The sequence below is a fragment of the Emys orbicularis genome, chromosome 2, assembly GCF_028017835.1.
Source record: "Emys orbicularis isolate rEmyOrb1 chromosome 2, rEmyOrb1.hap1, whole genome shotgun sequence".
In the NCBI taxonomy this organism is placed as follows: Eukaryota; Metazoa; Chordata; order Testudines; family Emydidae; genus Emys; species Emys orbicularis.
Window position 1 is genome coordinate 297,307,426 of NC_088684.1, and position 23,219 is coordinate 297,330,644.

General features: G+C 51.0%; 1 protein-coding gene across 1 annotated transcript in view; it reads right to left on the bottom strand.

Moving 5' to 3' along the window:
- Positions 1-14,167: 14,167 nt before the first annotated feature.
- The window catches only part of LOC135873894 (zinc finger protein 420-like), a 47,814-nt gene continuing 38,762 nt past the window's right edge, over positions 14,168-23,219 (bottom strand). Inside the window, exon 4 of the mRNA XM_065398503.1 lies at positions 14,168-15,224. Within this exon, the coding sequence (XP_065254575.1) occupies positions 14,168-15,224 (1,057 nt within the window). The remainder of the gene's footprint in view (positions 15,225-23,219) is intronic.

Here is a 23,219-nt window from a genome sequence, read left to right on the forward strand (position 1 = left end):
GTGTAGCAACAGTGACCTCAAAGGCGTTATCCCAGTTTACACCAGCTGAGGATCAGGCTGTCCTTCAAAGCGGTGCCCAGAGGAAGGACGTGAGTGGATTTGCCGTTTGACAATGCTCCAAGTAATCGCCCTGCAAATTTCATAAATGCTCCTGAGAATGAGTCCTCCTCAAATCTATAGGCCAAAGGCATCCCTGATGTAAATCTCCTGACTTCAGTGGCAATACACCAGTGATTTGTTTGGCCCTTGGTCTCATACTATAAACAGGAGATGAAGCGTTGCCAGTGTTTGCGTGTATTTTGCTACTTAAAGAAACAAGTTGGCTGGGGTGTTACAGACAGGCCAACCAGTCGTCCAGGACATCCCATGTGCTTTGTTTCAAGGCAGTTCTATTAGAAATGTACCAAAGTTTATCTAGAGAAAAGACCCGACCGGGGGTACAGATGGGTTTTGTTTCTTTCGTAGTGCCCATCATGGAGCACCCTAAAGGGTCAAGTAGGAACACACCCCATAACCCCAGATGGGCTGAAGAAAGCTCCTTGCCCCAGTAGTTGCAGAGAGAGCCTCGTGAAGCAGGTTCCCGCGGGCCTGTTACAAGAGCCACACTTGTGACGCTGAGCTCATGGGATAAAGCTGGGAGGCGGGCATTAGCCACGTGAGGAAGAGCCATATAGAGATGTGGGGCTGGGCTCCTCATGGCGCTGAGCGTTCTGCCCGCCCACCGATGCCAGGGAGAGCATGCAGCACTGCCCGGGAGGGGCTCGGCGCCCAGCATCTTGTGCATCTTCTGGAAAAGAAACCCAAGTAAGAGGTCAGCTCTGACCACCAGCAGGGGAGGTGGGCAGAGGAGAGAGCAGGCATTGGAGGATCCCTGACCTCCACGGGTGCTGTGCATGCCTGGAATGTGCGGGAGAGGGCCAATAAATAGACTGCCCTCAACCGGAGTTGTGGCTGAATTTTGTCCAGCAGGTCTAACGGTGAGAGCATTGCGGGGGAAATTCAGCCCATGCAGATGGCCTATGCACCTCTCAAATCCCACTTCAGCCAGCGGCCCCGGCGTGCGCACACGTACACTAGCGCTCAGCGAGCGAGCACAAGTATCACTAGCAGTGTGGCTGTGGCAGCAGTGGAGACACGACTGAGCTGGGCCGAGTACAAACGTGCCTGAAAGCAGCGGGTCTGTGTTCTGCACGGCTCAGCCGTGCCTCCGCTACCCATGCTGCTGCCGCCAAACTGCTAGTGATACTTGTGCTAGCTTGGTGTGAGCAAGCGTGAGTGTGCCTGCACAAGCAGGAGCCTCGTGCCCCTCGCTCAGAGAGTAGACATAGCTTCGGAGTGAACAGAGCTCACCAAATGTAGCCACAGAGGCAGGTATGTTGTGAGCGACAGTCTAGGAGCCATGCGCTCCTGAGTTCTGATGCTGGCTCCCGTGGGGGCTTGGGAAGATCAGGTACTGTCCTGGTGACCTATTTCCTGATCGGGCAGACACAGGGCGGACGGGAGGGGGTTGGGAGGGTTATCTAGCACTTGAGTGCAAAGTGCTTTTGAGCTTGGCTGCAGCTCGTTGTCCCATAAGGAAGTTAGCGGTGGAACGGGAGAGCAATCCGTTGAGCTGGGGTGGCTTGGACGCTTTGGGCGGTATCCCTGTTCTGTCAGAATGTGCTGACACCGTTCCGAAATGAAAGGGGGGATCGTAGAGTAAACCTCAGCTGACTGCTCTCCCCATGGGGGGGAGGTTCTGAATCAGAGGTTTGCTGGGTCTAGCTTCTTGTGTCTGTTCTGCTGGACGCTTGGCATTAAAGCAACAGCATGTGTGTAACATGGCAACACCTGCTGCTGCTTCGTGGAATCCATTTTGCTGATTCGTGTTCTCTGTTTCTCTGCCCCCCACCTGCATTTTTATCCAATGCCAGAAAAGATCTGCATTCCTTTAGCGCTCAGCTGTGTCGACTCTCATTTGCCACCTTAACTCAGCCTCCCCCCCCCCCACACACACACACCGGATTGGTGGCAGCACAAATAGTCACTGTACTTTTGGGGACAGTATGTCTAGGGGGCCGAGTAGGGGACGGAAGATTCAGAGATTTATTTTTGATCAATATGGTTCTACAGGGTACTGGGGCGTGGGACAAAAAGCACAAAGCTGTGGGCAAAGTGCCCCTCCCCTAAATGAACCAGGACTCTGACCTGCTAAAGACGCAGGGAAAATACAGGCCGTAGGTCTGAGTCCATCAGTAAACAGGGCCCAGGAGAGCTTCCCCTGAGGTCTACCGCTCTGACACTCCAGGGAGTTGCTGTACATGACCTGGCTGGGAGAGGTGCTACTGTAACCACCCCTGCCAACCGCTATACGAATCCAGGGACTGTTCCCCTCGGGCCTTCTAAGGCCGTTAAACTCAGCGGGGTGGTACGTGCTGTCTGGCCTGACTTTCCCTCTGAGAGGGGCTGAGGGTGGTAGGGTCTTTTCTCACCAGGGACCTCACTGCGGGAACTCCTTCCCCAGGCTATCTGCCAGAGCCCCTGGGCCCTTTGCTGTCAGGTCTTTACAATGAGGGTCAGTCCAGCCTGGACATTTTGGACTCCATTTTTTTCTCCACAAGGAAGGAAAGAGGGACTTGTATCTAAAGCGTTGGCATGGGGTCAGGACACCCCAGTATTTGTGTGTGTGTGACCCCAGCCAGCCGCTTAACCTCTTTGTGCTCCACTGTCCCCAGCTGCAGACCGAGTAAAACTCGGCTGCTTGAAAGCAGGGTTGTGAGACTTAATCGTAATCAGGGCCGGCTCTGGCTTTTTGGTCGCCCTAAGCAAAAAACAAAAACAAAAAAACCCGGGACGGCTAGAATGGCAAAGCAAAAAAAAAAAAAACCTGTGGTGCGGCCGGAGCGTGGGTGCAGGGGGACTCCCTGCGCTGCAGATGTGCCCCGGCTAGCAGGGGGAGGGAGCGGGGGGGAGAGAGAGAGAAGGGGGGCAGCCAGGGCTTCAGCGGGGCACTGTCACGTGGCCCCGCCGCCTGCCGGGACAGCTCTGCGCTGCTCCGGTCGGCTGGGAGGGAAGGACACGGCTGCCCTGCCGGGCTTGTTGCAGGGCGCTCCCGTCCTCCGCGCCGCCGCCCCCTACAGGGCGGCCGGAGCGGAACACCACCAAAAAAAAAAAGCGGCCGTGCCGCCGGGATTGGGCGGAATGCCGCCTCCTACAAGCTGCCGCCCCAAGCACCAGCTTGCTCGGCTGGTGCCTGGAGCCAGCCCTGATTGTAATGAAGCATTTTGAAATGTTTGGACAAAAAGCGCTTGGGAATGGGAAAGCCCCGGGGCCTGTTCTATTTTCTACTTTGTCTAAAGAGCCAGACCCTGGAGCTAGAACTTGGCAATTACCAATACAAGAAAGTAGCCCTTTCCCCCGGCAATGGTTTTTCACACTCCTGCTTCATCCAAGAGATTGGGCAGCTCCACAAGCACTTTGAAAACAAACTCTTCAGCTCCCTGGTAAACGTTTCTGTTTTCAACCCCACCCGGCTCTTCTCTGTCTTTGCAGAGCCGAGACGCTGATTTCCCAGGTTTATCACGAATCGCTCCAAGGAGGGGCGCAGAGTGAGGGCTTGTCGACACAGCGAAGTTGACGGGCAGAACTATAGTGGTATAATACCCATGTAGTCCAGCTCCCAGTGAGAATCACATGGACATGGGATCAAACACAACCTGTAACCCTCGCCTGGGTGTGTTGTACCCTCCCCTGAGACACAGGCGAGGGGCCTGTCCTTTTTTTTTTTTTTCCTTCTTATGCTTCGGCAACACTTGTATCCTAACTTGTCAGGCCCATAGAGTTTCAGGGGATTGAACATACGCAGCAGGTGCTGCTGTGCAAGGCTGAAGACGGGGGCTAGTGATGAGAACATTTGCAACAGGATGGGTAAAAATGCTCAACCAGGCAGGCCCCCGATGAACTTACAGCAATGTCTCCCAACCTTTTTGGGGGGAGCTATCATTTACCAGCGGCAGAATACCAGCCAGTGTCTGCTGCCGCCCATTCGCCTCTGACCTACAAGGAAGCTGAGCTGCTCCTGACCCCGGGCTCATGCTCACCGTGCTGTGGGGTGGGCAGCAGTATGGTGCCAGGGCTCCTGCACAGAGGCACATCACTAAGGAGAGGGGGCAGCGTGCCTCTGGTACCAGTAGTGCTCTGGTAGGCACCAAACGTGGCCGCCTCTGCAAAACTGGTGGTACAGATCACGTGACACTGAATATGTTAATGGAATTTCTGGAGCTTTTTGCTTTTGACCATCTGTCCCCATTCAAGTCAATGAGTATATGGGCACCTCAAAGTTTAGGTTGAAGACAGCTTGTAACTAGTCTGCTGTAGGTCTTGATGATACCAGTTTTGCTTTGAGTTTTTCACTGAAAGTTGGTTTCAATCTTTCTCTAGTGTATGTCGAATACAGGGTATCTGCCCCACGTTAAGCTGTCTGGAAGGGCATGAGTACCAACCTCAGGGCAGATCGTTAAAAACTAGGGCACAAACTCCAGATTGGCTGAGAGTTCTATACTGAGATTTCACCAACCAAGTATAAATTCCTCAGGCACTGTAACAGTCTTACCATGGAGTCACAGACCGTCTCCTTGGGTACTCTGGTCTGTCTTGCCACCCAGGTAAGCTTGCTGTGCGCTAGATGGTCACTTACACCCAAAATCACAACAATATTCAGGTTGTTCCTAGTCCCAAAGGACCAGTTACTTACCTCAGGTCAATTGCACTTTAGATCTCACACCAAAGACAACCCTTGTAGCCAATCCTAGAGTAAACTATCTACAGATTTATTAAGTAAGGAAAAGAAATGAGCGTTATTTACATGGCTAAAGCAGGTAAACATACACACACAAATGAGTTACAAAAGGTGACAAAGCTGCTGTAATAGGGCAGTGCTATACATCTTTTAGGGCTAACCCAGGCAACACAGTCGGGGCTCCCTTCCTCATGCTTAGAAATTTGTGCCCTCCCAAATCTCAAGCAGCAGGGGGACTCCAAATTCTCCTTGTTGGGGCTTTTTATCCCCTTCTCCCCAGAGTCCGAGCTGAGGGGCTCATTCACACACGGGTTTGCTCTTCGGGGAGTGGGGAGGAAAGCAATTCAAGTCTGCGTTCTTTCATGTTTCACAATGGCTTGTTTGGTTTCCATGGGCCTCCTTGGTGGGCAGGACCGAGCATCATCTGCAGAACCCTGCAGTTGACGGGTAATGCTGCTTTCCTGGGTGGTGACTTACAGAGACAGAGGTTTACAATGCAAACACGATCACCATACAATGGGCTGCTGAGCAGTGAGATCAATACATGCAGCATCCTACAAGCGTTTCATAAAGTCTAAACACATTCTTAGAAGCTTAACATCTATTTGAACAATATTAACACACAGGGGAGCCAGACTGGTTTCCAGCTATGCATGGTCTAAGGGGCCTTGGCACGAGCTGGCACCTGGTCTGCCAGCATCACAGTTGGAGTCAACCTTTTTCTGCGGTATGAATACAGGGAACTTATATTCTTACAGCACATAAAGGGAGAGAACAGCTTGAATGGCAGGAGGGGAAACAGCACAATAAGGATAATGGAGTTCAACCTAGATGGAGCTACAATAAGGTGGGAGCATAACTGGTTAGAAAACTGTTCCCAGAGAGTAGTTATCAGTGGTTCACAGTCCTGCTGGAAGGGCAGAATGAGTGGGGTCCTGCCAGGATCAGTTCTGGGTCCAGTTCTGTTCAATATCTTCATCAATGATTTAGATAATGGCAGAGAAAGTGCACTTATAAAGTGTGCAGATGATACCAATCTGGGAGGGATTGCAAGTGCTTTGGAGGATAGGATTAAAATTCAAAATGGTCTGAAGTAAATAGGATGAAATTCAATAAGTACAAATGCAAAGTACTCCACTTAGGAAGGAACAATCAGTTGCACACGTACACAATGGGAAATGACTGGCTAGGAAGGAGTACTGCGGAAAGGGATCTGGGGTCATAGTAGATCACAAGCTAAATATGAGTCAACAGTGTTACATTGTTGCAAAAAAAGCAAACATCATTCTGGGCTGTATTAGCAGGAGTGTTGTAAGCAAGACACGAGAAGTCATTCTTCCGTTCTACTCCACTCTGATTAGGCCTCAACTGGAGTATCGTGTCCAGTTCTGGGCACCACATTTCGGGAAAAATGTGGACAAATTGGGGAGAGTCCAGAGAGGAGCAACAAAAATGATTAAAGGTCTAGAAAACATGACCTATGAGGGAAGATTGAAAAAATTGGGTTTGTTTAGTCTGGAGAAGACTGAGGGGGGGACCTGATAACAGTTTTCAAGTACATAAAAGGTTATTACAAGAAGGAGGGAGAAAAATTGTTCTCCTTAACCTTTGAGGACAGGACAAGAAGCAATGGGCTTAAATTGCAGCAAGGGAGGTCCAGGTTGGACATTAGGAAAAACTTCCTAACCGTCAGGGTGGTTAAGCACTGGAATAAATTGCCTAGGGAGGTTGTGGAATCTCCATCATTGGAGGGTTTTAAGAGCAGGTTCGACAAACACCTGTCAGGGATGCGATAGATGGTGCTTGGGCCTGCCATGAGTGCAGGGGACTGGACTAGATGACCTCTCAAGGTCCCTTCCAGTTCTACGATTCTATGGCGCGGGTGTAATGTCAAAAACTGCTACCCAACAGAATTTGCTGCTTGACTTGTATTGAGCATGTGCAAGTGGATTGAGCATGCTCAGTAGTATCTGCTGAAGCCACTGCCCTCCCTCTGCCCTTACTTGGGATTAAAATCTGCTGCCTCCCATTCACAGGGTTTCAAAAGGGGCAAATCAGTGGGGGGAATGAGCAGGGGGCAGAAACTGACTGCACATTTACATGCAGCCTCCCCCTACCCCCACCCCCACCCCCACAAAAGTGTGTTATATATTTTGAGTATTGAAAAGAATCCCTTATCAGTTTATATAGAATCATAGGACTGGAAGGGACTTCGAGAGGTCATCTAATCCAGGCCCTGCACCCATTCATGGCAGGACTAAGTATATGTCTGCATAACATCTCCTAGCAGTTCACAAATGTGTCTTATCTGCTGCCGATTCCCCGAATTGCACTTTCTTGTAATGAATTTTAAATAGAGTTTTGCTCCTTCTAATTTACTTTTAAAAAATGTTTTTACTCCTCTTATTACTCTTAGCACTTCCCTCATTTACCTTTGTCAACATTGTGCAGATGGAGATCACTGGGCTATTTAATTTATAGCTTAATAGCAAATAATCATTGAAAATATTTATAAGTAACTAGTTGCTAGCAGTTTTAGCAATGACACCTGTGTTTCTAGTATTGCACTTCCTATATTTTACTGTGATTTTTCTATTGGAATTTTTAATTCAAATTTGTTCTTTTTCTAGCACAAATGTATTCTGTTGGATCATGTGATTTCCAGTCTGACAGATTTCCTGGCCTGGTGTCAAAACATCTTCATTTTCATTTCATCCACCAATGGGGAGTGCCTTTCTCAACTCTTATTTTGCCTCTCAATCCAGCCCTTAGTGATTTTTCGCATGTGTGTTGAACCTGGTTCCCAAATATTCATTAAGGGCAGCATACTATCTAATATTAAATCCTTCTCAAAGGCAAAAATCTACTATCATTTTTACTGTACATAAGAACGACCATACTGGTCAGACCAATGGTCTATCTAGCCCAGTATCCTGTATTCCAACAGTGGCCAGTGCCATGTGTTTCAGAGGGAATGAACAGAACAGGGAAATTACTGAGTGATCCATCCCCTGTCGTCCAGTCCCAGCTTCTGGGAGTCAGAGGCTAAGGACACCCAGAGCATGGAGCTGTATCTCTAATCATCTTGGCTAATAGCCATTGATGGACCTATCCTCCAGGAATTTATCTAATTCTTTTTTGAACCCAGTTATAGTTTTGGCCTTCACAACATAATGAACACACATCTACAGTCCCAAGATTGCTTGACAACCACACGAATTCAAAAGTCATGAGTTATGCACCCTCAAGTCATGAAATTTAAAAAAGAAATAAATGATATTGGGTTCTCTTTATGTGCCCTTTTGTTCTTGAGCCTGTTGGATGCAGGAGGCCCAGATCCACAAAAGTAGGAGCCTAAACCCCTGAGTGAATCTCGGCCTCGCCTCATACTTTTGCCGTTACCTCTCCCGAACGATTCATATATCTAAGGCCAAACCTACACTATAAACTTATGTTAACTCAAGTTCTGTCAGCATACAGTTGCCGGAGTTAGTATGTCACTTGTGCGCGGGCCTACTTGGCTCCTTGTGTCAGCGGTGAGCGTACGCCCCAGGAGCGCTTGTTTTGATTCAGAGTGCGGTGCATGATGGGTATGTATCCCACTGCACAACTCATCACTGTCCACTGCACTGTATTTTGGGAACACATGTTGGGGCCCAAACGGGTCGCACAGGTGACTGGGAGCATGGGATCAGCTTCCCATAATGCAGCATTCACCATCCCATAATTTCATACATATCCCATAATTTTTGTATCTTTTTTCCTAAATTCCATAATCCTGCATGGCCCTCCCCACAGGGGCCCATTTCAGGATGGCGGGGGGAGGGAGGGGGCCTCACAACTTTATCCATGATTCCAAGGGCTACTTAGACACCTGAAAACTCTAGTTTCTTTGCAGATCATAATTAGAAATTAGCTGACAGGAGTCCTGCATCTAATTTTTATAGAAAGAAAGAAAAAAAAATACAAACCCCAATTAAAGCCACATTTTAAGTTTATATGTAAATTTAGAACACTCAGGAGATAATACAGCACGATATTCCCAATCCCAAACCTCAAGGTGTCAGTTTTGGAGCCTTAACACAGATCTCAGAAACACACGTTTGATACTTTGTACACTATCGATAGTAGAGATAAATAAAAATAAATAAAATCTGCTTAAAATCTGCTTACTTTCTCTAACAGACACTCTGTGTTACTGCCATTATCTCCTCTATTTTAGTTGATTGTTTCTCACTCCACTATAAACATATTTACTTAATTTTAACATGTGGTTAAGTTTTTTTCTCTTTTATTAACAGGAATTTATTTTTCTGATTAATTCAACATTTATGTTTACCGATCTCAATCATGTACATGACTCACTAACATTTGACTCCGTCATTACTATTAGTGGCAGACATGGTACCGCATTTATTTTCATCTGTATTAAATTATTTTACAGATATAATTAAAAATACAATTTGAAAATAAGCGACCTTCATCTGCACAGTGTCTAAAGTTATGTGTTTAGCTTTATTTTTTTTTTTTTTAAACCGGCACTGCTAAGGTGAATACAAGCTAAATTTACATTCTAGACACATATTATTATTATTTGACTGTACCACTTTAAATAATAAATGACAAAGCACAATATGTAACAATGATAATTACTCCAGCCAGGACAGGTTAGGCAGTTTAGCACTCACTACTCAAAGAATTCAATTTAAGCATAAGAGAGAAATAAAATTATGAAATGCACAGACCAGTCCAAAAACTCAAACAACAGCACTGTGATCCTTAACGAACTCTGAAAGATAAAAGGACAGAGAATATATGTGTCTTGCGCATTTCGACAGGAAGTACCAAGAAGTAACAACAATAATACAAGGGTGTGAGGGCGAGAGAAACTGCGTATTGCAGGGAGGGAGGGAGGGAGAGAGAGAGAGAGAGAATGTGTGTGTGGGGAGGAATGTGTGCGGGGACCGTGTGCCTGAGCAGTAGCGTAGCTAGCGGGGTGCAGGGGAAGCAGCCGCTCCCCTCAGTACATTTTCCAAAAGCGGCACCTTAGTTAGGGGTTACCATAGTGCCAGCGGGCGAGGCCCACGCTCCGCTCTGAAGCTTGGCCTGCCGGGCCGGCGCTGGGCTCCTACAGGCAAGGGGGGCAGCATAGCCGGAGGAGCCATGGGGAGGGGGCAGCTGCACGGCCGGAGGAGCCATTGGGGGGGCGGCGGGGGCGGCACGGCACGGCTGGAGGAGCCATGGGGGGGCGGCGCGGCCGGAGGAGCGAGGGTGGCCTCAGGCGAGGAAGGGGAAGAAGACAGGCGAATGGAGCTGGCGGCTCTCGCTGCTCCGGGGTGCGTGAGGGGAAGCGGGCGAGCCCCAGGGAAGAACAGAGGCATGCAGGGATGTCAGCCTAGGCGGGAGCCTCTGGCTCTTTGCCGCCCGGCCTGAGCCGGGCAAGCGGGGGATGAGTTCAGGGCGGCCGGCGCGCAGCCTGGAGCGCAGAGACTCCCCGAAACTGCCCTACTGCCCAAGGGGCTCGGACCCGCCAGGAGCTGTGTTCCCAGCCAGCCGTGAAGGGTCAGAACCCCTGAGCAGAGCTGGGCCCTGTAACCCCGATCCAGGCTGTAACCCCCTCTGTTCCCTGCCGCACCCCAGGCTTGAAGGGGGGGCACAGCATGGCCGCAGCACAGCCGGAGGAGCCATGGGGTGGGGGGCGGCACCGCTCTGCAGCTTGGCCTGCCGGGCCGGTGCTGGGCTCCTGCAGGCAAGGGGGGCAGCATAGCTGGAGGAGCCATGGGGGGGGGGGCCCGTGGGGGCGGCACGGCATGGCCGGAGAAGCCAGCTAAGGGGGGGGGGGGCGGCGTGGAGCGGCCGGAGGAGGAGCCAAGGGGCGGTGCCTTTTTAATGTTTGCTCCCCCTGCTCTTAGAACCTGGCTACGCCACTGTGCCTGAGTGTGTCAGCGCGCTGTCTCTTTAAATCAAGCCCTCAGGAGCCTGAATGCTTGTTCAGTACAGAAGCAGCTGCAGCTCCCACTCCTGAGCCAGAGGCGCCCTGCCCCCGCCCAACCCCCTGCTCAGCGGAGACCCACTTGGGCACGCCCACCTCTAGCATCGGGCAAGCTCCCCCCGTGCCACACCAGCCACGGATCAGCTTCCCATAGAAGGGGAGCTGCTGGCCGGGCGCCCAGCTCTGGGAGGGGTGGCTAAGGCAAATGTTGGGGTGGCAATAGCCCCCCCAGCGCTGCCCCGTCTATAGAACAGAACTGCCTCGCTGGGGAGACAAGCTTTCCAGCCACACAGCTCTGCAATTCTTAGCTGTCTGGCAGGTGCTTTCGGAGGGCGGCAGCAGCTGATTTTGACCTGCCAACTATAGGCACCTTTTGATCCTCAAAGGGAAATGCATTTGGAGGCTTTCCACTCTGCAACGTCAGGCTCCAGCCTCGTGGTGGAACAAAACCAAACGCCCAGCAAAGAAAGCGAGAGACGCTTCATAGCAGGAAATATTTAGTGCCTCTACAGCTGCCTGGTCCGAGTTCACGTTCGTCCTCTCGCCTCCAGTTCGAACAGCTGCACTTGTTTCGCTGTCAGAGCTCTTCCCCGGCATCGGACAAACGTTATCCCCCACCGAAACCTCTGTGGTAGGTCAGCACGAGAGTCCCTATTTCAGAGGGGAAACGGAGCGAGAAGGGAAGTGACGTGCCCAGGCACAGAGGGACACAGGAACTGCCTCTTCCAGGCGAGGTTTATACCCGCACCTGGCTCCCCTTCATTGTGAGATCCCTGGATATCAGTCATAGCATTGCTGGATCCAACGAGCAGCCCCTGAGCGGATCAGCGGAACACACAGTAACCCTTGGAAACGAGGCTGGCACCAGGGAAATGGTGGATGAGTTGACAGAGGCGGGGGCTGCCATGCTGGAGCAGGGAGGGGGAGGATTCCTGGTTGCTGGGAAATGGGGGTGGGAGACTCAGCAAAACCTCCCTCCCTAGTAGGATTCCACCCTCCCGCCTTGCCCTGTACCACCGCCCTGCCGCCCGATCCTGGGCATGCCTTCTGGCTGGGAACCAGCAGGAGGTGGCTCTGTTGGGCCGGCCAGGAATTGGCTTTGCATGGCGAGACTCCGTGCAGGGAGGTGGGGTCAGCCAGGGGTTCAGGTACTAGGGGGAGTCGGGGTGATTTTTCTCAGCTGGGGAAGAGAGGCGCCAAGTGTACGCATCTCCAGTGCCTCCCTTCAGAACCCAGAGGAGCGGCCCCCACAGCCATAGGTAAGTTACACCACTCAACACAGGAAGGGCCAAGCGTCTGCGTCTTCAGGGGCTTGTGGGCATGGATGCCCCGAGCATCTCTGTGATCTCTACCAGTCAACATGGTACCCTACAAAATAACGACACAATCCCTCCCACTCTGCAGGGTTCAACAAAGAACTAGATAAGTTCATGGAGGATGGGTCCATCAAGGGCTATTAGCCAGGCTGGGCAGGGATGGTGTCCCTAGCCTCTGTTTGCCAGAAACTGGGAATGTGCGACAGGGGATGGATCACTTGATGATTACCTGTTCTGTTCATTCCCTCTGGGGCACCTGACATTGGCCACTGTCGGTAGACAGGCTACTGGGCTAGATGGACCTTTGGTCTGACCCAGTAGGGCGTTCTTATGCACATCGGTGGTCTGACCTCATTTCACCGGAGCTGTTGCTGGAAGCAGCCCTTTGTCTCTCTAGCTCTCCCGTTTCGCTCTGGGACATTTTGTTTTACAGCCAGAGGCCAGAGCACCCCTAGGAGCCCAGCCAGTTGAATATTACAGACCTGGCTGTTTTCCACGCAACTGCTTAGCACACAGCGTGTTCTGAGAGCAGGTTCTCAACAGCTGCAATTGCCAACGCCGTTGTGCTCTGCGGTTTGATTTTTCCTCCCCATTCTCCGTTCCAGCTGCTGACACAACTGGTTACTGATGTTCAGCATCCCCGGCGGCTACCTGCAATCTGGGGAGCTCCCTAGCCCGACACTCTGCCTTTGCATCCAACGCAGTGTTAGGCCTTGATTCGGTAGCTCTGATATATGAGGTTTGGCAGGTGGAGGCTGCCTGTCCCACCCACTGCAAGGCCTGGCACTGTGGCTAGAGACAGTGACTCGGGGTTCTCTTCCTTCTGCACAAACCACACGGCTAAAGGTCTAGCCGTGGATTTTAAGGCCAGAAGGGACCGTTGTGATCATCTAGTCTGGCCTCCTGCACAGCCTAGACCCAGAACCCGCCCCCGCCCCCCCGCAATCCCCACACCAAGCCTGTATTTTGTGGTTGAACCAGAGCATGTTTATTACAAAGCAGCCATTTCTCGTGGGAATTTTCAGGGGCTGCGCATGATTCGACTTCAGAGGGAAACTTTCCTCACCTGTTTCCATATGCACCTTTCCAAGCAATCCGAGTGACCGCACTTAGAAGAGGCAGCATTTAAAGAGAACGGAGTTCTCCACCATCACTTGAGCAGAGCCACAGGGGGCCAGTCACCCCGCTAAAGCCACAGCCCTCCTTTAAAACAAAACCCTTTTCCCTTACCCCAGTCTGCAGGTCAGGGCTTTTCATTCCCCGATCTCTCTGGAATTCGGACAGTCCCCACCTCGAGGTAGGGGATGTCCCACAGTCATTTCAAATCCCAAACGTTTACATGCTCAGTTGCACCAGTTTAACAGGTCTGATATTGATCCTCTTTAATGAAAAGAGCCAAAAACCCATGTGAACACTTTTCTTTCTCTTTAAACCAGGCTTACTTCATTTATTTTAAACTGACCAGGAACAGATTTAATCTAAGCCCAAATAAACTGAAGTAAGAGTGTCCACACAGGGCTTGTACTAGTTTAACTAAATTGGTGCAAACTTGTGTGTAGACAACCCCTAAATCAAAAGTTCAGTCTCTGTAAAATGAGCAAACCAATCCAAACAATAGATAAGCTGCCCCTTCTTCTCAGAGACCCCTCCTGGCTCCCTCTGAGTCTCTCTCGCATTTGAAGGAAGGTAGATTCTTATATACCCCAGCCCTTCCTCAATAGGCCTATTACAGTCCTGGCTTCCCTGGAGCCTACAATTCCCAGAGTCCCTTGCTCTGTGGGTCTGGTAAAAGAGAGGCTAGATGGATCATACAGAACCAACTTGATCCCTCAGTATTAAGAGCAGAGGGTTCCAGCCCTGCCGGCACCTTGGAATCCCGGCTCAGGCCTTGAACAGGGGCAGCAGTCGGGAGATACTTCCCTGACCACACCCTGCCCTCCCAAGACCACTCCCTCTCCCTCTCCCTCTCCCTCCCCACATTCCTAACTCACAGATACGTCTCTTGGAGACGCTCCTGGAATGGGGCAGTGCCGGGCCCAGAGGGCTGGTACATGTCCACGCCCAGCTTCCATAAGCACGAGGTTACGGCTTCTTCCCCGCATGGCTTTTCAGGTGCTTGGCCAGTTCGTTCTTCCGATGGTAGCTCCTCTGGCACTGGGGACACTGGTATGGCTTCTCTCCGGTGTGGACCCTCTGGTGCGTGGCGAGCTCCTTCTCACTCCGGAACCTTTTCCCACATTCGGCACATTCCGGTCGCTTTTTCGTGTGGATTCTCTGGTGTTTGCGGCGCTGCGAGACCCGGTTGAAGCTTTTCCCGCAGTGGCTGCAGTTGTAGGGTCTCTCCCCGGTGTGGGTCCTCTGGTGATCCGTGAGCGTGCTCCTCGTGCTGAAGCTCTTCCCGCACTCTGCGCACGGGTAGGGGCGCTCCCCCGTGTGGATCCTCTGGTGCTTGACAAGCCCGTTCCGGCGGCGGAAGCTGCTCCCACACTCGGTGCATTTGTAAGGCCTCTCACCGGTGTGGATGCCCTGGTGGGAGGCCAGAGCCGACTTGTGCCGGAAGCGCTTGTCGCAGTCGCTGCACTGATAAGGCCTCTCTCCCGAATGGATCCGCTGATGATATTTCAGGCGGGAATTGGTGGCGAAACCTTTCCCGCACAGGGCGCAGGGGTATGGCCGCTCCCCGGTGTGGATTCTCTGGTGATACCTCAGCCCTGGCTGTGTGGTGAAGCATTTCCCACAGTCGGCACATAGGTACGGCCCTCCCTCCCCGGCATGACTTTTCTGGTGCGTCAGGAGCACCTTCCTCTGGATGAAACTCTTCCCGCACTCCAGGCATTTATGCGGCTTCTCTCCCGTGTGGGTTTTCTGGTGCTGGGTCAGGTAGACTCTCTGGCTGAACCTTTTCCCACACTCTGTGCATTTAAAGGGCCTCTCCCCCGTGTGGATGGTCTGGTGTGTGAGGAGGTTGGACTTCTGGCTGAAGCTCTTCCCGCACTCGGTGCACTGGTAGGGTCGCTCGCCCGTGTGGATTCGCTGGTGCGACACGAGGTGCTGCATGCGGCTGAACCTCTTCCCGCACTCGGTGCACTCGTAAGGTCTCTCTCCAGTGTGGATTCTCTTGTGCGTGCTCAGATTCTGCCTCCTGGTGAAGCTTTTCCCACACTCGGTACATTTCAGCAGCTTCTCTTTTGTGCGGCAGCTCTGGAGATCAGGGTCGCTGGATCTTCTGGTTTGTTTGCACAAAACCTTCTCTTTGAACGTTTTTGATGAGGTCCCTTGAGCTTCCGGGTTTCCATGACATTCTTGCAGGTCCGACTCCCTTTTAGTTTTCTTCCTGGACCAATTCCCTGATGGAAAATTACAGAGAAATTCCGCACGGATGATACGCTTCATATTAGAAAGCTGCATCACGATGAGGTGGGAATTAACTGTCTAACCACTGTGAAAGGTCAAGTTACAGACACTCTCAAGGTAAAATTCATACATATTCCACACAGAACAACTGCATTAAAGGAACGTTATTTAGGTGGCAAAGCCAAGCATCAGAATGTTGGAAAATTCAGATTGACAGATGCCCACGCAAACATAATTCAACCCCTCGTACATCCATCCTGTGTGCTGAATGAGGCCAGGGTCCTATGCAAAACCAATATGTGATCATGTAATTAAAGATCTTAATGATACCAGGGGCTGAATTTAAGTTGCATGGGGAAACATACATTTGGCATTTCCTAGCTTTGGAGTGTCTGACTCTGCAACCCAAATCACGGGATTTTAACATGGATTTTGTAATGAAATTTCCTAGTTATTTTTTAAATGGCAACAGGGAAAAAAACCAGTGATATTCTGTTCAACTGCAGCAACCCCACCCACTCTTTTATGCATTGTCAGTCAGGTTTGAACCCTGAGCTGTTAGCACTGCTGCCTAACTTCTCCCACCTGAGCTACTAGACTGGGGGTGGGCAAACTTTTTGGCCCAAGGGCCACATCTGGGTGGGGAAATTGCATGCAGGGCCATGAATGTAGGGCTGGGGCAGGGGATTGGGGTGCGGGAGGGAGTGCGGGGTGTGGAAGGGGGTGCAGTGTGCAGGAAGGGGCTCAGGGCAAGGGTTGGGGCACAGGAGGGGTGTGGAGTGTACGAGGGGGCTCAGGGCAGGGGTTTGGGGTGCAGGAGGGGGGAGGGGTGCGGCAGGGGGCTCAGGATAGGGGGTTGGGGTGCCAGAGGGGTTCAGGGTGCAGGCTCCGGCCCGGCTTACCTTGAGCGGCTCACCTTGAGCGGCTCCAGGGTGGCAGCGGCGCGCAGCTGGGCTAAGGCAGACTTCCTGCCTGCCTTGGCCCCGCGCCGTTCCTGGAAGTGGCCGGCACCATGTCCCTGTGGCCCCGGGGGGGGGGGGGGGGGGGCAGAGGGCTCCGCGCGCTGCCCTCACCTGCGAGTACCTCACCTGAAGCTCCCATTGGCCGAGGTTCACCGTTCCCGGCCAATGGGAGTTGCAGGGGCCAGATCCAAAGCCCTGACGGGCCAGATCCGGCCCACAGGCCATAGTTTGCCCACCCCTGTACTAGACGAACCACATTAGCTGGCAGTAGGAAAAGACTGTTATCCCAGCCGATTTTCGTGGTGTTTAGGTACCAAGGTCCTACAAGGGGCAGAGGTTCGTTTATAAAATGCTGCTTTTACTTCACTAATCTTGATGAAAACTCCCAGTTTATAATGGGCTGCACTTTGAATTCACTTCTCAGGTTCTGATCTGTCTCAACTCAGGCAAAACTTGCCTTAACTTCAACAGCCCAAATCCTGATCTCGTCGCTCAGGGAAAGTCCCAGGCTGAGCTGGCAGGGCTGGGTCTAAGCAGTCGTTGGGAATACTCACCCCTGGAAGCACTTGGAAGAATTTCTCTCCCCTCCGGGGCCTGCTGGTCCCCGACACACAGCTCTTCTCGTTCAAGTTTGGTTATGATCTCAGGTTTGGCATCTGCATGGCCTGTTTATGTAGAGAGAAAATTGCATTAGGTTTGGACAGATCCAGCCCCTGGCACCTGCAGGGCTCACTTGTCTGCCTGATTTCAGGGCTCTAAATGTCAATCTGGTTTTAACTTTCACTGAAGGGAAACATCAATTTCTACTCTTGTACCGCAGAGATGGCTTCAAAAATCTAACTAATCATCAGAGTTGGAAGTGCAGCACTGATTACTGAAGGGGCCCCCTACAAAGGGTTAATGTGCAGCAAGGGGAAAACCAGTCTTGGGATCTGTGACACTCACATCTGTGGATTCCGGCATATTTGGAGGTCACCAAACCAATCGGCAGCAAAGTTAGCGCTAGCCAGGCTAGCTTGGTTGGGGCTAGGGCTCCCTCTCTCTCCTGGCTACTGGCCAGCTCCCGGCAGCCGAACTGATTCCTGTATTGGCAAGCAGGGCGGCTGCATGGCTAATATCTGACTGAGTGTTACAAAGGGCACAGGTTATTTCAGGCCATCCCAGGATATTTCAAATGCTTATTGAAGGGATTCTGAACGTGTCTGAACACGAAGCAGTGACCATGCCTCCAAAATCCTGTATCCTCCAGCCCAAGTCACTTGTTACAGTACCTAGAAGAAATAGATTCTCATAGTTCTCCAGCATCACGGCCCGGTACAGCTCCTTCTGCCAGTCTGCCAGCATCTCCCACTCCTCCCGGGAAAACCAGACGGCCACCTCCTCAAACATCACCCGGCCCTGCAATCACAAGCATTTCACGCTCAGCCCCTGCTGCTGCTCCCACCTCCTGACACCTGCCGCCCCACACTCAGCCCGGCAGGAGGGTCACACCTGAGGGCAGCCCAGCTGTCATCTGATCACAGCACCTCACCTCACATGGGTGTAACGTCAAGGTCCCGGAAGGGAACAGGAGGCCCCCTTTGCTTTCTCGGGGCTCACTGGGCTGACAGACACTATCCGAGCTCTCTCATGGCTCATTCGGATGGTGCATATGCTATCCTGGGATATTAACAGGGAAGCCAGGCCTGAGTCCAGCCTCCACTCAGACATGCTTTTATTATCTAATACGTGCATTTCGGTAGTGCCCAGAGGCCCCAGGCAAACTCAGCGCCCCACTGCCCTGGGTGCTTCGCACACACAGACTAAGGAACAGCTGACAGTGTAAGTGGGCAAGACAAACCCGAGCGGGGAAAGGAGCCATAACACACAATAACAGAATCGGAGCAACGCGGGGCTGGACGCAACCTCGGGAAGTCATCAAGTCCAGCCCCCTGTACTGAGGCAGGACCAAATAAAGCTAGACCATCCCTGACAGGGGTTTGTAGCCACCTCTCTCCTGAAGTGAAGTGCCCCGAACTGGACACAGTACTTCCGCTGAGGCCTCAGCAGGACAAGACAATGGCCTCCTGTGTCTTACGTACGACACTCCTGTTAATACACCCCAGAATGCTGTTAGCCTTTGTCACAACTCCATCACATTGCTGACCCATATTCAAACTGTGCCCCACTCTAACCCCCAGCTCCTTTTCAGCAGCGCTGCCACCAAGCCAGTTACTTCCACATACAAGCAGAGCAAACCATGAAAGTGTCAGGGACCTTCCACAGTACTTTTTGTTTAGATCTGTAATTTGGGGGTAGGGTTTTCTTACATTATTATTAGGGCCCTACCAAATTCATGGCCCATTTTAGTCAATTTCAGGCTCATAGGATTTTAAAAATTGTAAATTTCATGATTTCAGCTATTTAAATCTGAAATTTCACAGTGTTGTTATTGTAGGGGTCCTGACCCAAAAAGGAGTTGTGCGGGGGGGGGGGGGCTTTGCAATACTGCGACACTTACTTCTGCACTGCTGCTGACGGCGGTGCTGCCTTCAGAGCTGGGGAGCCGGAGAGCGGCGGCTGCTGGCTGGGAGCCCAGCTCTGAAGGCAGAGCTGCCGCCAGCAGCAGCGCAGAAGTAAGGTTGGCAATACCACAACACCTCCTCTAAAATAACCTTGTCACCCCCCCTTGCAGCTCCCTTTTAGGTCAGGACCCCCAATTTTAGAAGTGCTGGTCTCCCCCATGAAATCTCTATAGTATAGGGTAAAAGTGCACAAAAGACCAGATTTCACGGTCTGTGATGCGTTTTTCATGGCTGTGAATTTGGTAGGGCCCTAATTATTATACATATTCGGCCTACAACAGGACAGGAGTGGGAGGGAAGGGAAAACAGGAACTGATTAGCTCAAAGGAAGATGCAGGAGAGGAAGTCGGGGACTGGGAGAGGCAAGAGCAGGGAGAGGCCGAGGGTGAGGATGGAGGGCAGCTGAAGTGAACAAATTGGAGGGGGGCGCAGGGGGTCTGGAGCAAGCAGCCAACCAGCAGACAAGAAAGACCATTCTGAGTTTATAAGGGCTTGTTGGTAGCTGCCCCTCACGTTCCAGTGGAGAGACGGCTGTATGGAGAGGACAGCCTGCATCTCACAGGTGGTGGTGGGGCTAATCTCGGTTGGAGACTAGCTGGAGCAACCAGGAGGGCATTAAACTAACAATAAAGGGGGAGGGGAAGGGTGTTAAGGAAGCAAAGGGGATATAAACTCACACTCAGTGTCTCACAAACAATTTGAATGAATGTGACAGAGAAGGAAGGGAAGAAATGTTTCGATTGCTTCTATACCAATGTAGGAATCTGGGTAACAAGCAGACAGAATTGGAAGTTCTCACTGATGAGAAGGAATTTGATACAACTGGCATTACAGTTTTCAAGTACATAAAAGGCTGCTACAAGAAGGAGGGAGAAAAGTTGGTCTCCATAACCTCTGACAAGAAGCAATGGGCTTAAATTGCAGCAACGGAGGTTTAGGTTGGACTTTGGGAAAAACTTCCTGTCAGGGTGGTTAAGCACTGGAATAAATTGCCTAGGGAGATTGTGGAATCTCCATCATTGGGGATTTTTAAGAGCAGGTTAGACAAACACTTGTCAGGGATGGTCTCGAATACTTAGTCCTGCCTTGAGTGCAGCGGACTGGACTAGATGACCTCTCGAGGTCCCTTCCAGTCCTACGATTCTATAATTACTAAAGCCTGGTGGGACAATTTGCAAGACTGGCATGTTAAAATGAATGGTTATAACATGTTTAGAACGAACACAGGGGCTAAAAGAGCTGTTGGGGGGACACATTTCTACACCTGTTTTAGAGTTTTTGATACCTCAGAACCTCAGGATCTTGAATGCATATGGATCAATATGCTAACTACAAAGCACAGGAAGGGGTACTGGTAGGGGTCTGGTACACACCACCTTATCAAGCCAAAGAACAGAGTGAGTTTCTCCATAGGCACCTGTCTGTAATGTGGGGAAAGAAAAATTGGGCCACTCTGGGGGACTTCAACTTGGAATGATGTGCTGGGGGCCTCATGCAGCCAATAATAAAACATCACTAGGAGTTTCTAAAAATTAGGAACCATTTTTTTGTTCTGTGTTTGTACAGTACAACGAATGGCATCTGGTCTGACAAGCACTTCTAGACACTACAGTAATGCTATTATTATTTGTCTAACCCAAAAGGTATTGCCCCCAACACAGGGTAACTATTTTGGACCTCATTCTGGCTGGCAAAGATAAATTAACCACTGGACTGGAAGCTATGGTTGCCTCAGGACCAATGATCACGACCTGATTACATTCAATATAGGCAAACAGGACAGTCCCAACCAGTGATACATATACATGGTGCTTCAAAAGGGCTAATTTCCCAAAGCTGAGGAAAATTTTCAGTGAATTTGAAATGTTCCCGCTCCTCCCCCTCCCTCCCAGCATGCCGCCAAATGGAGGGAAGCGCTGAGAGGTAGGCGGTGGCAGGGCCGGCTCCAGGGTTTTGGCCGCCCCAAGCAGCCAAACAAACAAACAAACAAAAAAGCCGCGATCGCGATCTGCGGCGGCAATTCGGCGGGAGGTCCTTCACTCCGAGCAGGAGTGAGGGACCGTCCGCCGAATTGCCGCCGAACAGCTGGACGTGCCGCCCCTCTCCGAAGTGGCCGCCCCAAGCACCTGCTTGGTAAGCTGGTGCCTGGAGCCGACCCTGGGCGGAGGAGCGGGGACGCAGCATGCTTGGGGGAGAGGAGGTGGTGGTGCGGTGGGGGAAGGGAGCTTGGGTGCAGAGCACCCACTAATTTTTCCCCGTGGGTGCTCCACGGAGTCGGCACCTATGGACACTCTACCAGAGAAGTAGATTGTATCATGGAATGGGCCACCCACATACCCCGAGAGAGCCTGCTTCCATACAGAACTAAAGCCCCCTGACTATACACCCCTAGTTGTCACCTACCACCCCCCACTGGAACCCATACGGGGTATCATCAAACAACTCATCTGTGACAGTGTACCCCATAAGGCTTTATGGGGGGGTGCTTATAAATGTATGTATGATAGAACTGGAATAGGGTTTTGGTACGTATGCCATGTAACATATCTATGTAAAGGTTATGATCTACTGGTTATGTTCATCCTAGTTGTATGCAGGCACCAGGTGTGTGTTCAAAGTTATGAATATTGGCTGTATAATTGCTTGATTTCTAAGTAGCCTTAGTTAGAACATTTGGTCACTTCTTGGGAAAGGAATGTGCAAATTAGGTGCTCAATCAGGAAGCACTTAACAGACAAAAGAGCTTGGAAGACTCCAATCCACATAAGAAGTCTACCTGAGGACCTTCAAGGTAGCATGTGGGTAATGGCTACTACCTGCAAGTCCTGAGTCATGCATGGGCATGTGACTTGCCCGTGTGATTCCGAATCTCCATTTTGTGACTGGATTCTACACAGGGTGAGGAGGGGGTCTCCACCCACAAGAGAAAGTCTATATAAACCCCTGGGAGACCCCTCCATTTTGTCTTCAGCTGGCTAAAGAAGGAGCCTCTCCACCCCCCAGGATACTTGAAGGAAACTGGAACAAAGGACAGTAACTACAGGGGGTGTGAGTGATTGCTGGACCCAGGCTAAAAGGAGATTAGCCTGTAAAAGGGAGCATTCTGGAACTGGTGAGGATCTTATCTGTATTCAGTTTGATTAGACATAGATTTGAGCATTTTATTTTATTTTGCTTGGTGACTTACTTTGTTCTGTCTGTTACTACTTGGAACCACTTAAATCCTACTTTCTGTATTTAATAAAATCACTTTTTACTTATTAATTAACTCAGAGTATGTATTAATACCTGGGGGAGAAAACAGCTGTGCATCTCTCTCTCTCAGTGTTATAGAGGGGGAAAACGGATTTATTTGGGTTTAGACCCCATTGGGAGTTGGGCATCTGAGTGCTAAAGACAAGCACACTTCTGTGAGCTGTTTTCAGGTAAACCTGCACCTTTGGTGCAGGTAATTCAGACCCTGGGTCTGTGTTGGAGCAGACGGGAGTGTCTGGCTCAGCAAGACAGGGTGCTGGAGTCCTGAGCTGGCAGGGAAAATAGGAACAGGGGTAGTCTTGGCACATCGGTTGGCAGCTCACAAGGGGGTTTCTGTGATCCAACCCGTCACACCATCCTCAATGGAGACCCCATCCTGAAAGAAATATTTCCTGAACCCCCACTTCTGGGCACCAAACAGCCCCCCACAACGCCAAACTCATCATCAGAAGCAAGCTTCCCGCAGACCTGGTAACACCAACTCAAAGCAGCACCAGACACTGCCAGAACAGATGCAAAACCTGCAGACATATCTCCACTGCTACAATGATCAACACCGCCCACAACGCACCCCTCAAGATCCATGGTCCTACACATGCCTATCACAACATGTGGGATACCTCGTCCAGTGCACGAAATGCCCTGATAGGAACCACATGGGTCACACCAGACCATCACGACGCTCTCAAATGACCTCACACAGGCAAATGTTAAAAGACAAAAACACCCTGTCACCTGTGGGTGATCACTCCATATCTGACTTCTCAGTTCTCCTCCCCAAAGGAAACCTGCACAACACCTTCAAAAGAGGAGCCTGGGAGCTTAAATTCATAACCCTGCTAGGCACTAAAAATCATGGACTGAACAGAGACCCTGGATTTATGGCTTATTACAACAATCTGTAAACCTTTTTGTCCCTTGACTGCAGAGGTGTTAACCAGCAGGGTCGGCTCTAACTTTTTTGCCGCCCCAGGCAAAAAAAAAAAAGCACCACCCTGC